The sequence below is a fragment of the Achroia grisella genome, unplaced genomic scaffold (genome assembly GCF_030625045.1).
Source record: "Achroia grisella isolate CSIRO2021 unplaced genomic scaffold, CSIRO_AGI_Agris_v1 utg642, whole genome shotgun sequence".
NCBI classification, from domain to species: Eukaryota; Metazoa; Arthropoda; class Insecta; order Lepidoptera; family Pyralidae; genus Achroia; species Achroia grisella.
Window position 1 is genome coordinate 4,196,980 of NW_026712979.1, and position 13,260 is coordinate 4,210,239.

The 13,260-nt window shown below is 29.3% G+C and overlaps 1 protein-coding gene across 1 annotated transcript; it reads left to right on the forward strand.

Moving 5' to 3' along the window:
- The first annotated feature begins 7,289 nt into the window (after positions 1-7,289).
- Positions 7,290-12,070, forward strand: LOC131849506 (uncharacterized). Its single transcript, XM_059199585.1, has 5 exons — positions 7,290-7,342; positions 7,685-7,732; positions 9,191-9,310; positions 10,053-10,280; positions 11,982-12,070. The coding sequence occupies exons 1-5, from the start codon at positions 7,295-7,297 to the stop codon at positions 12,060-12,062; spliced, it is 525 nt and encodes a 174-aa protein (XP_059055568.1). The 5' UTR covers positions 7,290-7,294; the 3' UTR covers positions 12,063-12,070.
- Positions 12,071-13,260: the final 1,190 nt, after the last annotated feature.

The following is a 13,260-nucleotide window of genomic DNA, read 5'->3' on the forward strand; positions in this document are numbered from 1 at the left end:
TGAAAGCACGTAATAAAAAATGAGCACTGTTATTATTGCATAATAGGTGACCATAAGACATTTGGAGGGAAATTTTGCATTATACCGTAACATTTGGAAGTAACATCAATTGAGCATGAAATTCAGGTTATTTTATATCACTTGTAGGGATCGTTTGTGTAACAACCTCTTGTTGCCAATAAAAGATACTTTCAACGAACCCAACTTGAAATTATAGTACTGGAAAGTTATTTTTTTATTTTTATGTGCTCTATACAAAATGAAGCATAATTATGTATATATGTTATATATTACTTTTATAGCATTTTTATTTTAGCTGCACATAAGTCAAAGGCGTATATTATTATGTAAACCTAAAATACTAATGTATGTTTAACCATATGTATTTTTTTATTTTAATTATTTTAATTTTCTCTTGGATTTGTTGTTCGACATGATGTCCTCTTTATGAACCCAATAGATTATTTTGTTTAAGAATATTGAAGTGACAGACTCTACTAATATTATATTTGTAATATTGAAAAAAATCTCAATCTTAATTTAGAGCCGTCAGTATTTTTACTAGATCTCATATGTTGCAGAGTGAAATAAGATAAATAAATTGATGTTCTAGAAATAGTGCAACAACTATAAATTTCAAAGAAAATTTAAAGTGCCATTGCAGCAGCGAACATTAAGAATTCAACCTTAATTTTACGTGAAATGAACTTTTGTCAATGTAAATTTTAAGATAACAGGAAAAGTCTAATGAAAAACATGTTGTTCGTTTAAATAGGATTATGTATTTATATTAACTTAGTTGTCTCTCGAGATTTCATCCCTACGAAATTTTAATAATATTTATGCTTGAGAATCCTAATGTTCTTTTTTCAATTCATGTTCCTCCCCGAAATTCACCTCGCTGACTAATTTTTCAACGTACAGCGAAAACGGACGAGATTATAAAGTCGGATTCTGTTTAGAAACTCTTATCTAAATATATATAACACAAAGGCGGCTGACATAGTGATCTATCAACGCACAGCCCAAACCACTGGATGGCTCGGGCTGAAATTTGGTATGCAGGTAGATTTTATGACGTAGGCATTCGTTAAGAAAGGATTTTGATTAATTCTACCCCCAAGGGGATAAAATAGGCGATGAAAGTTTGTATGAAACTTTGTCAATTTTAAACCGATCGGGCTGAGACTTTGCATGCATAAAGCTACTATGTCGTAGGCATCACCTAAGAAAGGATTTTGATAAATTCCACCCCTAAGGGGATAAATTAACGCGAGCGAAGCCGCGGGCAAAAGCTAGTATTAATATATTTAAAGTTTATTTTTTGTATTCTCTAATCAAAAATACAAAACAAAATTGAAATATTTATACTATTATAAATATAAATATAAATGATTATGTTAAAGTTAGCTACATAGCTACAAAAGAGGATGCTTTTATTGTACTGTAGGTGTAAAAGAGTTTTAATTAAAAGAATTATTATCAATATAGTCATATAACATATAATTTTAGATATATCTATCATATACCAAAACATACCGTATAAAATTATTATTTAAAATCACAAACGCCCCTTAATCTTTCTCGACGGTACCATTATTCAGCATATTCTAAATTCAAATGTAATGGATATTTTATTCTAGAAAAACAATAGCCTAACAGATTTTCATCCTAAATATAACAGGGAAAAATCACTGTAAGTCCAGAGTTTCACTCATATATTATGAAGGATAAAGTCGCAGGGAGATATAAAAATTTGTGGGCATCCTTGCCAGTTGGGCAACGTAGCGTTGAAAATAACTTTTCCTTGAGTAAACCAGATTTTTATATGTATAATTATCTTAATACACTCCACACAGAGAAGAATTAATGTAATAGATTTACAAAAAGATTCTTTTTGTTCTTACATGTATATAAATTCTCGACTTCTATTGAATACTATCACTAGAACAAATAATGTATGATATATATATATATATATATATAATAATTATGGCTTTATTGTAAATAGTGCAGTCGTTGACTTTCAATCTAATATGGGAAATTTCAGTTTAGTATAGTTTTATACGTAAAGGCTTTAATTTGTAATTGTAGAATGCGTTACAGCTATTATTATAAAAAGATTTTTATTAGAGAATATAACATTTATTTATCTCTTACTGAATTGTCCAAAGAAACCAGATGAAAGAATAAGAACTGCGTAACAGTTTTATCTAAAATTACTTAATATATTGTGTCATAATACAAAAATAAAGACTAACAATATACATATATATGTATGTTTCGATGAATAATAATATCTATTTTTTGTACATTTCAAAGTTTTCTTTAGTCTGAAATCACTGCCGAAATTCGAAAATAAATATAGATTCATTTTACATTTAAGGTACATTCCTAAGTTGACAATATAATACAAACTGTGCTGTATCCTTATGAAGTGCTTCTTGCATTAATATTGACATTATCCAATATAAAGAGCAAATAGATGAACATGTTTGAACAGGGATGCGGTTATGTGAAATATCTTTTACTGAGTATATTAATATTCTGTGTCTAAACATTATAGCAAATAATCGTATGTCCGCTTGTCCACGCCAGAGGCACCGGACATCATTGAATAAATAAATACTCCCTGAGAATCTTCTTTATTTTTGAAAGTTGATTATATGTGTATATAAACAGAAGCAGACGGATTTCCTGAACGATTCATATGCTAGAGATAACGATAAAACCACAAATATTTTCCTTATTCATATATATCACCGCGAAATTTAAATTGGGGGAAAGCTCATGAGGAACGTACATGCAAAATATGGCATAAAATAAAAAGCACGTTTAACTAGAGCCGTGTATGAAATCTGGGCGCAAAGCCGACGAGTAGCGCGTGACCAGTGGCCGCGCGTGACTACATTGTACAGTTCGAGCAGTAAAACCTGATAAATTTACACCACTTTCTACATCATTTAGACTTAATTAGACATTAATAAATAAACTATTATGTGTATAGTAATTACAGAAATTGGAAATCATAATAAATCCATTACAATTTAGACTTTATACATCCGACTGACTTTGTACACAGTTTTTATATCTAGCTATATAAAAACTGTGTACAAATTCAGTCGGATGTACAAATCATTAAACTTACCTACTTGGCCTTAGCGGTTTAGCAAAATGTTAAAAGATTAAAAATGTAAAAAAGTTAGAAGATAAAAAATGTATTATAATAAGACAGAAAATGTAAACTGTGGAATTAGTATAGACATATAAAAGTAGAAAACCTGGAAATTGACATCCGGAAAGTTCAGTACCTACATTAACTTGTAAACTTAAGTGACCTAACTATATACATAAAAAAACTAAACAAACTATTTTGCTGTAATTAAGTAACATTGCGGATATAAAATTTTCTTTCACAGTAAGCCGCTCGCAGTAGCTTTCGTTGCGCGAGCTGTATATTCATATCACGATCGTCTCATCAGTCTGCGAAATTTCCTGTACACTTTAATAATAAACTTCAACATTATAACATGGAAAAATGTTAAAAATTCATTCGAAATGCACATTGCACAAAATATTCTAAAAGTTTAATATTAAATTCCCATACGTCGTTTTAAATTGTAAAGTAACATGCCTGGAATTTTTTTATTGCCGTTGATGTATCGGTTCCATTATTCTATCTTTGATTATTCATTATTGAACAATGAATTATAATGAATAATGAAAATTTGACTTTACCTTTTATTAGTTGCAACAGGAATAATATATAACCTAATAATATTAACAGATAAACATATATATACCATAACTGTACCGCAGTCATCATGGCATCTTCATTTGTCGCCCGAAACCATTTATGACTTGCCATTCTGGAGGACTAAGGAATACCTTCTTTCTTTCCCGTTCAGTCAGTTCCTCTTATAGTAATAATATGCTAGATTTTTTTTCATATTTATAATTTAAGATTCAGTGAGATTGTTATTGTTCAATGAGATTTCATGATACATGATGCCTCAAAACACATGAATTTAAAATTTGTAAGAGGATAACGCGCACCACTGATTACGATTTTGCCTGTAATATCATTGATTAGAGGGTCCCTACATTATTAAACATCCACAAAAATGTGCGTATAAATTAATAGTTAATACAAGTTCCAAATGAACATTTAAATAATTCATCGAATTGAAATGTAACTTGGATGATCCCAAGTTATGTTACTCTTTATATTTTATTTATCAGATCCCTAGTTAGAGACATTAAATATTTATCCATACGTTTTAATTCATATTATATTTATTATTATTTTCCTTCATGATTATATGTTTATTTTTTTCTTCTGTTTCTTCATTACCTACCTTCCTTTTCGATATCTAAATCCATTTCCATAAGGTTGCCTTGAAAAGATTATTTTCATCAATAAGGTGGCTTACCTTATTTTAAGTAGATATACATATGTTTTTTAGTATATTGGTTATGTATTTTCTTTACTGTATTGTACTAATAAAGAATATTCTAGCTATCTATCTGCATATTTTTTAATGGCAAGCAAGTTGATGATGCATGTAATGGTAAGTGACATGCGTTGTATATACCTACATATGTATATATTTACAGAATTACAGACATCACTATATTACATTATTACACCTGAATTCACTGATTTATCACACTCTTCAACCAAACCAGTTTACAAGGCAAGCTGCTTGGTGGCTGAAATGGATGAAACTAAGGTATTCGAACAAACGAGGTTATTATTTTAACAAAGTTTACTTCAGGTAAAATAGTACTATGAAGTTAAGTGCACATAACAGTGCTGTCAACGATATTGATGCGGCTTGTCAGATTTCCGTCTCGAGAAACGCCACATAACGACATCCCTTAGCCAATCTCGTGTCATTATTAAATTGGCTAGACGGCCTGTTGATATCACGGAATAGAACATCAATAGAATTCAACAATTCCGATATGGCACAACTGACAAAGTATTTTTAGGCATGGTAGCATTGTAAATTTAACAATTGTAAATTTTAAAATTATTATTAAATAAAAATAACTTCAGTGAGTTCTTCCAACCACCATAAATTTTGCCTAAGTTTTTGTATCTGGTAGGGGACACTTAAACGAAAAGGATAAAATTAGTAACTTCTGCATTTGCCAGCTGTCAGTGGCATTTTTTAAACTGAGAATTACAAATTTATAAACTGGCAACCCGTTTCGGCTTCGCTGAGTAACAAGTTGGTTTTTACTAAGCGCTGATGCGAACTTTTCCTCTACTTAATTTATTGATCTGTTACTTTCTTACAACGTCACTTTTTATACACTACCTATATAACTAAAATATGTATATTTTTAGTAAGACTGAAAATAAAAATTTTGTTTATATCTGTCTGTTACCTTTTCTGTTTTAAAAAAAAGTAGATATATTATAACGAGGAGGGACATACGCTTGCTTACCTTTATAAGAAACAGGCGAATACACGAGTAACTATCTAGTCATAAATAAATATTTGTCATTATCATCACTATTATCATTATTTCAGCCCTTTTCAGTCTCTCTATAAAATGCCGTAAGGCGTTAAGTCCGCCATATGTGCCTTGTACCTTAGTATTATGTAGATTGAAGTTATATATAATAATAGTCTACTCACATTAACTGAGATGACCATACTTGAGGTTTATCTAGTTAGAATGAGTGGGGTGCTTTCCCCTCTAGGCCTATATGTCGCCATTCAAGATTATCCTTCACTAACGGTATTGCGGTACAGAATGTACATGGCGCAGTGGTATATCCGCTTGTCAATCATCGATTATTCAAATTATATAATTTAAAAAACTAGAAATTTAGAATTGTTATTTCTAAATCAGAAATATTATTTAAAGTTAGAAACATAATACTTAATCAAGTTCTCAACTAAATCGAATTCTCAGTAAAGTCGAGTTATAACGACATGAGTGAATCGCCACCTTTAAGATCATTCGACGAAACGACGTCATATTCTCGATTCGAGAAATTCGATTTTATGACATCATCCCGTTATCTTCCCGTGGCAGGCTCAAAATGTAGAATTTCATAAATCTTTGTTACAATTTATCTAAAAATGTATAAATTTAATATGGTTCTAAAATAATTTTACATGTCAACTAACATGCAAATTACCCGTTATATTATTCATATAATACAGCCGTTAAATTTCAGATAGATTTGTAGATACAAATATTAGATGTCAAAGAAGCGAATATAACTGACTTTTTAATAGCAAGATTTTCAAATAATTACTAACAGAAGGAGGTTATATACATATATATATTTTTTTAATTGTAGGTATTTTATATTAAATTGACAAAAAAAATTAGGTCATATTTTTTTATTACAGATATTTTATAGTAATTTGTCGGAAAAAAATGTGTTACTACTTCTGTTTACTTCCACAATGTTAGACTAAAATAACAAAACCCATCAAAGTTTGAACATAATGGAAATAATGAATTGTCATTATGACACGTTTTTTTTTGGCTTAATTTGAACAGATTTAGTTGATTATTTTTGCAATGTATAGGGTTGACTCATATATTACTCTTGTATAAACTAATTTTGTCACAATTCACAATAGGATTTTTTTTTTGTAAAATAAAATACTACCGTATGCTATAGTTGTTAAAATAACAATGTTTGTGTGGCCTTACAGTTGTTGCTTATTCAAACAACATATAGTATAATTTGAGCTTCCGTTACAAAGGTGTTATGTATGGACGAAATTGCACAATTTTCTCTAATGATTGAACAGGATCATTTAAATATTTGATATAATTCATACTAACAACATTATGCGGTTTTGCTTGCGAAATTCTTGAATGTATCAAATAAAGTAATAAATATAGTGTTAGATATGTTAGTAGGTAGGTAGTATCTACAATAAATTAGAAATTAGAAACAGACATAAACAGGTATAAATAATAGTATAAAACAATTAAGAATTTGGAGCACAAGTAATTTAGTATGTCTGCGGAAAAAGTGTTTTATGGTCTTTTTATTTTCCCGCGCAAATGTAATGCGCCACAGATGCACAATATTGCGCGGCGTGCAGACGCAGTAGGATGACGATCGCGTCATAGCTGTATACGATATTAACACTAGTAAAAATCTTAAATTACTCATTCAACATTACATTCGAACACTTTAAATGTATAGACAAACAAACAATCTGAACATTTATCTATTTAGATTCTAAGTGCAATGGGTATAAAATGCTTGTAACATGAACAGATTTATCAGATATACTGTACATACATCATGTATTGTGCGTTGTTGATTGTGACAATCGCCCTCGCCGGGGTATGGGTAAGCATATTTTAAAATTTCTTAAAGCATATTTTAAAGTCAACTTAATAATGCAATTAACTATTTAAAAAATCATTGTATAATAATTAACTAACTAAATTTATTTATAAATTGAATAGTCTTAAATCTTGGTCACTATAACAAATGTTTTAAAATATATTCTATTTTTATTTATAATACGATTTTTATTCCTTTCGTAATTATTGTAAATTAAATTAGATATTCTAAAGTTTGAATAAATTATAGGGACAATATAAAATTATAGCTAAATAAAACCGACCAACAGCCGTAATGGCACTATAAATATAATATTTATTAAATAATATTTTATTTAAAATTTAGGCCGATGCTGATGAAGATAAATCAAAATGTATACAAGCGTTGAATCCTGTAAGTAACTTCATGTAATTTTTTTATTCCAATAATATTAAATATCTGTTTGACAACATTACAGTCAAAAGTCAATAAATGCCTTTTATAATAATGTCTAGAAAGCTAATCTGCCCGTCTACTACAGTAGTTTTCGTACTTTTGTTGTACTCTTATATTAACCACTAGTCAAAATTGTCTAATATATTTATATCATTTAACAGTTTACTTTACAAACTATGAGTAAGATGTTGTTGTAAAAATACAGGATACAGGGGTAATCCTATGGAATGACAATGCCTGAAAAATACATTGATTTTATTGGATTACCTGCTGTCCTGCTGTTCATGCTAATAGGATCAGTTCCAGCAGTAAAATTACAGGGTAAAAAATATAACATTGTAGTCCTCTGGAATGTTACCATCAGGTGAGATGTCAGCTTGTTTGCTATTCAAATTACTTAAAAAGCATATAAATTACAGGTAACATCATTTTAAGTTCTCCACTAAGATGGATATTATTGCAATGAGTGTGTGACATTTTTTTTTTCGAGTTCATTTCCGAATTATTATTTTTTTTATTACTTGTCAAGTATTACTTGCGTCTACTTGTGTTTTCAATTGTTTTTAGCCTAATTTCGTTTCAATTCCAGCTGTTTTACGTGAAACCTTAATATACAAAAATTTAAATAGCGAAATACCTTTTAGCTATCCACGCCTCTTCGATTTGTTTATATGTAAAGATAATGTCTTTAATTCAAACATTTATGTCCGTCGGTATAATATATATCAATGATATTCATTAATAATAAAGATATATTTGTATAAAATAAGGATTAAATGCAATACGGATATTAAATAACATGGTATTGAGTGATGGTTCCCTGAGGAACAAAGCCTCTATTACATAAAAATAATTATCGAACAGTCGAACCATTTTGACAATACGGTATGTATACAATTAAATAAATATACATATATTCTGATGGGACTGTATATTTAAAGGGTTCCCTAGACTATGCCTGTAATTCACATAGGTCCTTGTGTAATTAACAATGTTGGCCAAATTATACTGCATGAAAGCAAATTGTCAATCAGATGCCTGTAGTGATCAATTGAGCATACCTATTCGAATAAGGATTCAAATCATCCTAAATTTATCATTACATATTATATACCTGTATCTAAAATATAAAATTCTCCTGTCACGGTATTTGTTACCAAACTTCTCTAAAAAGACTAATGAAATTTTGGGTGCATATCAGATAGGTCTGAGAATCGTATCAACGTCTATTATTATTCGTACCCCTAAGTATTTATTTTATTTTTATTTCATTATATTTTGGTATAATCAGGATGGGTAAAGGTTATCTTTTATTTCAATAAAGATATGAAATCACAAATAACGGAATGTTTTTCATAAATTTAAAACTTACATCAGTAATGCATAATTTTTCAGTTACTTACTAATATTTTCCAGGGTACTTTCCGTTGTTGCAACAAAGGACCTAACAACATGGGCTTGCCTATATCACCAGAAGCACTTCATCGGGATGAGGCTCTTAAAGAATGTTTCCAATTACCTGAAATGATGGAGTCTGTAAGTTAAGAAGTATAAAGTTGCCACTAGTCTAACACACCATCTTACTTCCGACAGTCACGAGTTCAGTTCATCGCATCATTCAATCATTTTCATTTTTAATCATCATTAGGTTTGTTTGTACTGGCATGGTTGTTTTATATTTTATGTAAGGATATATTAAAAGAAATATCTATTTATGTTAGATGTATAATGAGTATTACTACTTATACAATAAGTTGAGCTTAATTTAAGATAAGGTGGCGCTGTATGATTTGTTAAAAAATATTTATTGTGTTAAATAACTTTATTTTTAAAGAACAGATATATTTAAAACTAAAAGTAGTTCATTCATAGGAAGTATGGCGTCATCTAATGGAGGACTTAATTAAATAAATTAGTTATAATTAAAATCTTGATTATTAAAGTTTTGCCTGATTTTGCCTCATTATTAAGTATTAATTTATTAGTCCTTTCACGTGTCATACTGGTAAACTGACGTTATCTGTCGTTTGATCTAGTTTTTGAAACTTATCGTACTATCTTCATGTTAAAATAACATTTGACTTATGATAAAGTAAAGATTTCATTTAACGCAGGTAATAACCTTTTAATTTTTTTAGCTTTCTGAGTTTATGAATTCAATATCAGTTGTATAAATAGAGTAAAATTCATTTCAGAATTTATATATATATTTCTAGGATTATTTACTACTAGAAATCTTTACAGACCTTTCAAATGAGCGTCATTTTTATAATTTCAGTGTGCACGAGAAATATGCATTGGAAACAAAAGAGGAATTGTGTCACTGGATGGTAATGTCGATTTGGCTTCCGTGAAATCGAATGTTGAGAGAGATTTTAAAGAATCACCGGAACTTGTTACTAAAATTGTACAAAACTGTATTAATAATGGTTTCTCAAAATTTGGATCGGATGATATGTGTGACATAATGAAGCTGAAACAATGTCTCGAGCTGCAGATACTGAGTGTAAGTACTGAGAATGTTAATCACTGTGATATAGACTCGAAAACAAATACTATCGATTGTAAAATGGTTTGTAGAAATCTGATAAATAAAAATTCCACGGCCTCGATGATCCAGCGGTTTAGCACATCGTATTACTTTACGATGATCGCGGGTTCGATTATTTGCATAATTCAAACACTTGTATCAATGAGTATGATTATTTGTATTGGTCTGGATGTCTTCTATGTATCTATTTACAAAACAAATGTATTTAAGTATTTATATCAGTTCTCCAGTACCCATAACAATAACAACATACAAGCTTGAGACTAGATGGCTCTGTAAGGATTGTGCAGGGTTGTTAATGTTATTGTTATTATTCAGAATTCGCAAAGATATGTTTTCTTAAATATATTTTTAAACATATTTAAGGTATTTGTAGGGTATTTTATATTTAAAATTAAATAATGACAATATCTACAATCTTAGTTACAATAATGACTAACCGAGTCCACGTATGTATGTTAGACCCATATAATTATTTATGTGAACGGATTAGAATAAATTTGAAGTGAAGCTTGCCACTATATATTTAGAGATGAAATTAGCGCTCATAATCGCAGAACATGTACAGATTTTTTATTATATAAAGTACAGTAAAATAAACATACCTTCACAATTGCAATCCAAAAAAGAATAGTCATCAGTTTCAGTTTTCGGTATTTCGAATAGGTTCGGTTTAGTAGAAGCATAAATACATGAAGTTTGATATCAAAGTAGTGATAAAAGTACATCGCTCTCTGTATAATATAAATTAAATCTTAAGACATTCAGTAATAAATACAAATTAGGAAGGTAAAAATCACAATTGAAACCAACCAAATAATAACTTCACTATTTTTCTTTCTGTCTATTCCTCAATCTCTTGCATTAACTTTGTACAGTGTAAAGAAATCTTAGAAATATTTTATACCTCATTGACAAGAATGAATAAAGCCTTCGCAGAATTACAATAGCAATGATATTCCAATAAGGTCGTTATGCATTATATTTTGATTTTCGCTTTTGTTTTTCAACAACACAACAATTTGTTTATAATTTTAATGAATTACAATAGTATGTAAATTATAACTTTAATAGCAATAATAATATACTAAATATTGGTGTCATACAAAGAGTTTTAGCCCATCCTTCGAATAGGGGTCTGAGGCAATTGGCTCTATGAAGTGATGAAGCTATTAGTTTTAAGGTACAACGGGACTGGCATGTGCTTTTAATTTGTACGAAAGTCCCTAAATATCAAACAAACATAAAAAAAATTGCAGTAATATATATTTTTAAGCGTTATTTATTTCGTTGTATGTTATGCTTATTATAATTCACGTTTACTAGTTTAATGGTTTACTCGTGGTATCTCGAATTCTCGGCACACATTCTTTCTCCATTTTGTACATTCATATTTCTTCGTGCAAACCAGCAGTAAATAAATTAACCCAGATAACTTAGTTTTACTTAGTTAATGAAGAGTGCAGTTCATATTTTTAAAATATTCAAGTATAACTTGGCACCTTTTTAAAAATGATAGTTAGTGCGCAGACAGATATTCTTTAGTTTTCCACCACTTGGACTTAGAGTTGTGAAAACTAATTAACATATTATTACCATTTATGTTATTTCAATCTATGTGGATATTTTAATAATTACTGATTTATTTATTTTCAGATGTGTACAGAATGGAACAATGAACCACCATGTACAGGATCAAAAGATATTATCGATAAGTGTTCTGAAATATATGCGTAATTTCTATTAGACTGTATCTTGTAATTACTTGGACAAACTTTCAAATTTTATTAAACTATTCCCGCATAATGTATATTTTTATTTAAACGTAAATTATGTTAAAATATATTATATAAATAAAGTTATGTGGAACTGTAGGCACTGGGTACGGTACACCTACAATGGTGTTAAAGCTTAGAAGTATAAGAAATATACTATTGTATACATAAAAGAACAAATCAGAGGAGACTTTACTGCAATTATAATTTAAAATGGTATATAAATAAAGGAAAATATGAGTAAGTAAATCTCTGAGGAGATTTCTTCTAGCCAACGCAACTCAGTGACTTAGTGGGTAATTAGCGAGCAAAAGTAGTACTATAGTCAAGTCTATATATATACTAATAATATAAAGTTGAAGTGTTTGTTTGGTCGCGCTAATCTTAGGAACTAATAGTTGGAATGAAAAAATATTTTTGTATTGGATAGTCCAGTAGTCGAGAAAGGCTAACTTTATAACAGCTATATAGCTAACAATACGCTACGACCAATAGGAGTGGAGCTGCAATGAAAAATATTGCAAAAAGATGGGAAATGAAATGCAGACGGAATTATATATAAAATAAATATAAAAGTATAAATACTGAAATAAAATAGAGATATGTCTAAATAAAACTATAATGAGAAACAGAATACGAATAAAGTGTAAAGTATCATACCAGGCAACAATTCTAATTCCTGAAAATATGTACTACCTTCATACCTATCTATAATAGTCCAAATTAACCTCTTTACATTAGTTTGTTTTTTCTAAGGGCATAAAGCTATCGAGAAGTTTATTTAAAAAAAGACACATACAAAGCCTATAACACTGCGCTGCAATATTTTAAACAAAATGTTGTTACTTTTTTTCTTCAAATAAAAAAATTACAATTTGTAATAAAATCCTACCACTTTTTTATTTTTATACTACATTTTTTTAGGCGCAAGTAACACATTTGTATATTTAATTTATGTGTACCTGAAAAAAAGACTGTATGTGACTGACACGTAAATTTAAATTTACCCTAAAACAAGATTCCAAAATAACGCAGGAAACTTAACCTTCCACCTCTCAAAATGAAGGTCTGAGTGACGTTCTTTGAATAATTTAGACCAAACCATTCAGGTTATTTCGACCACACGTCATGTGAAAACTTTTGTACCCGCCTCGCCTCAA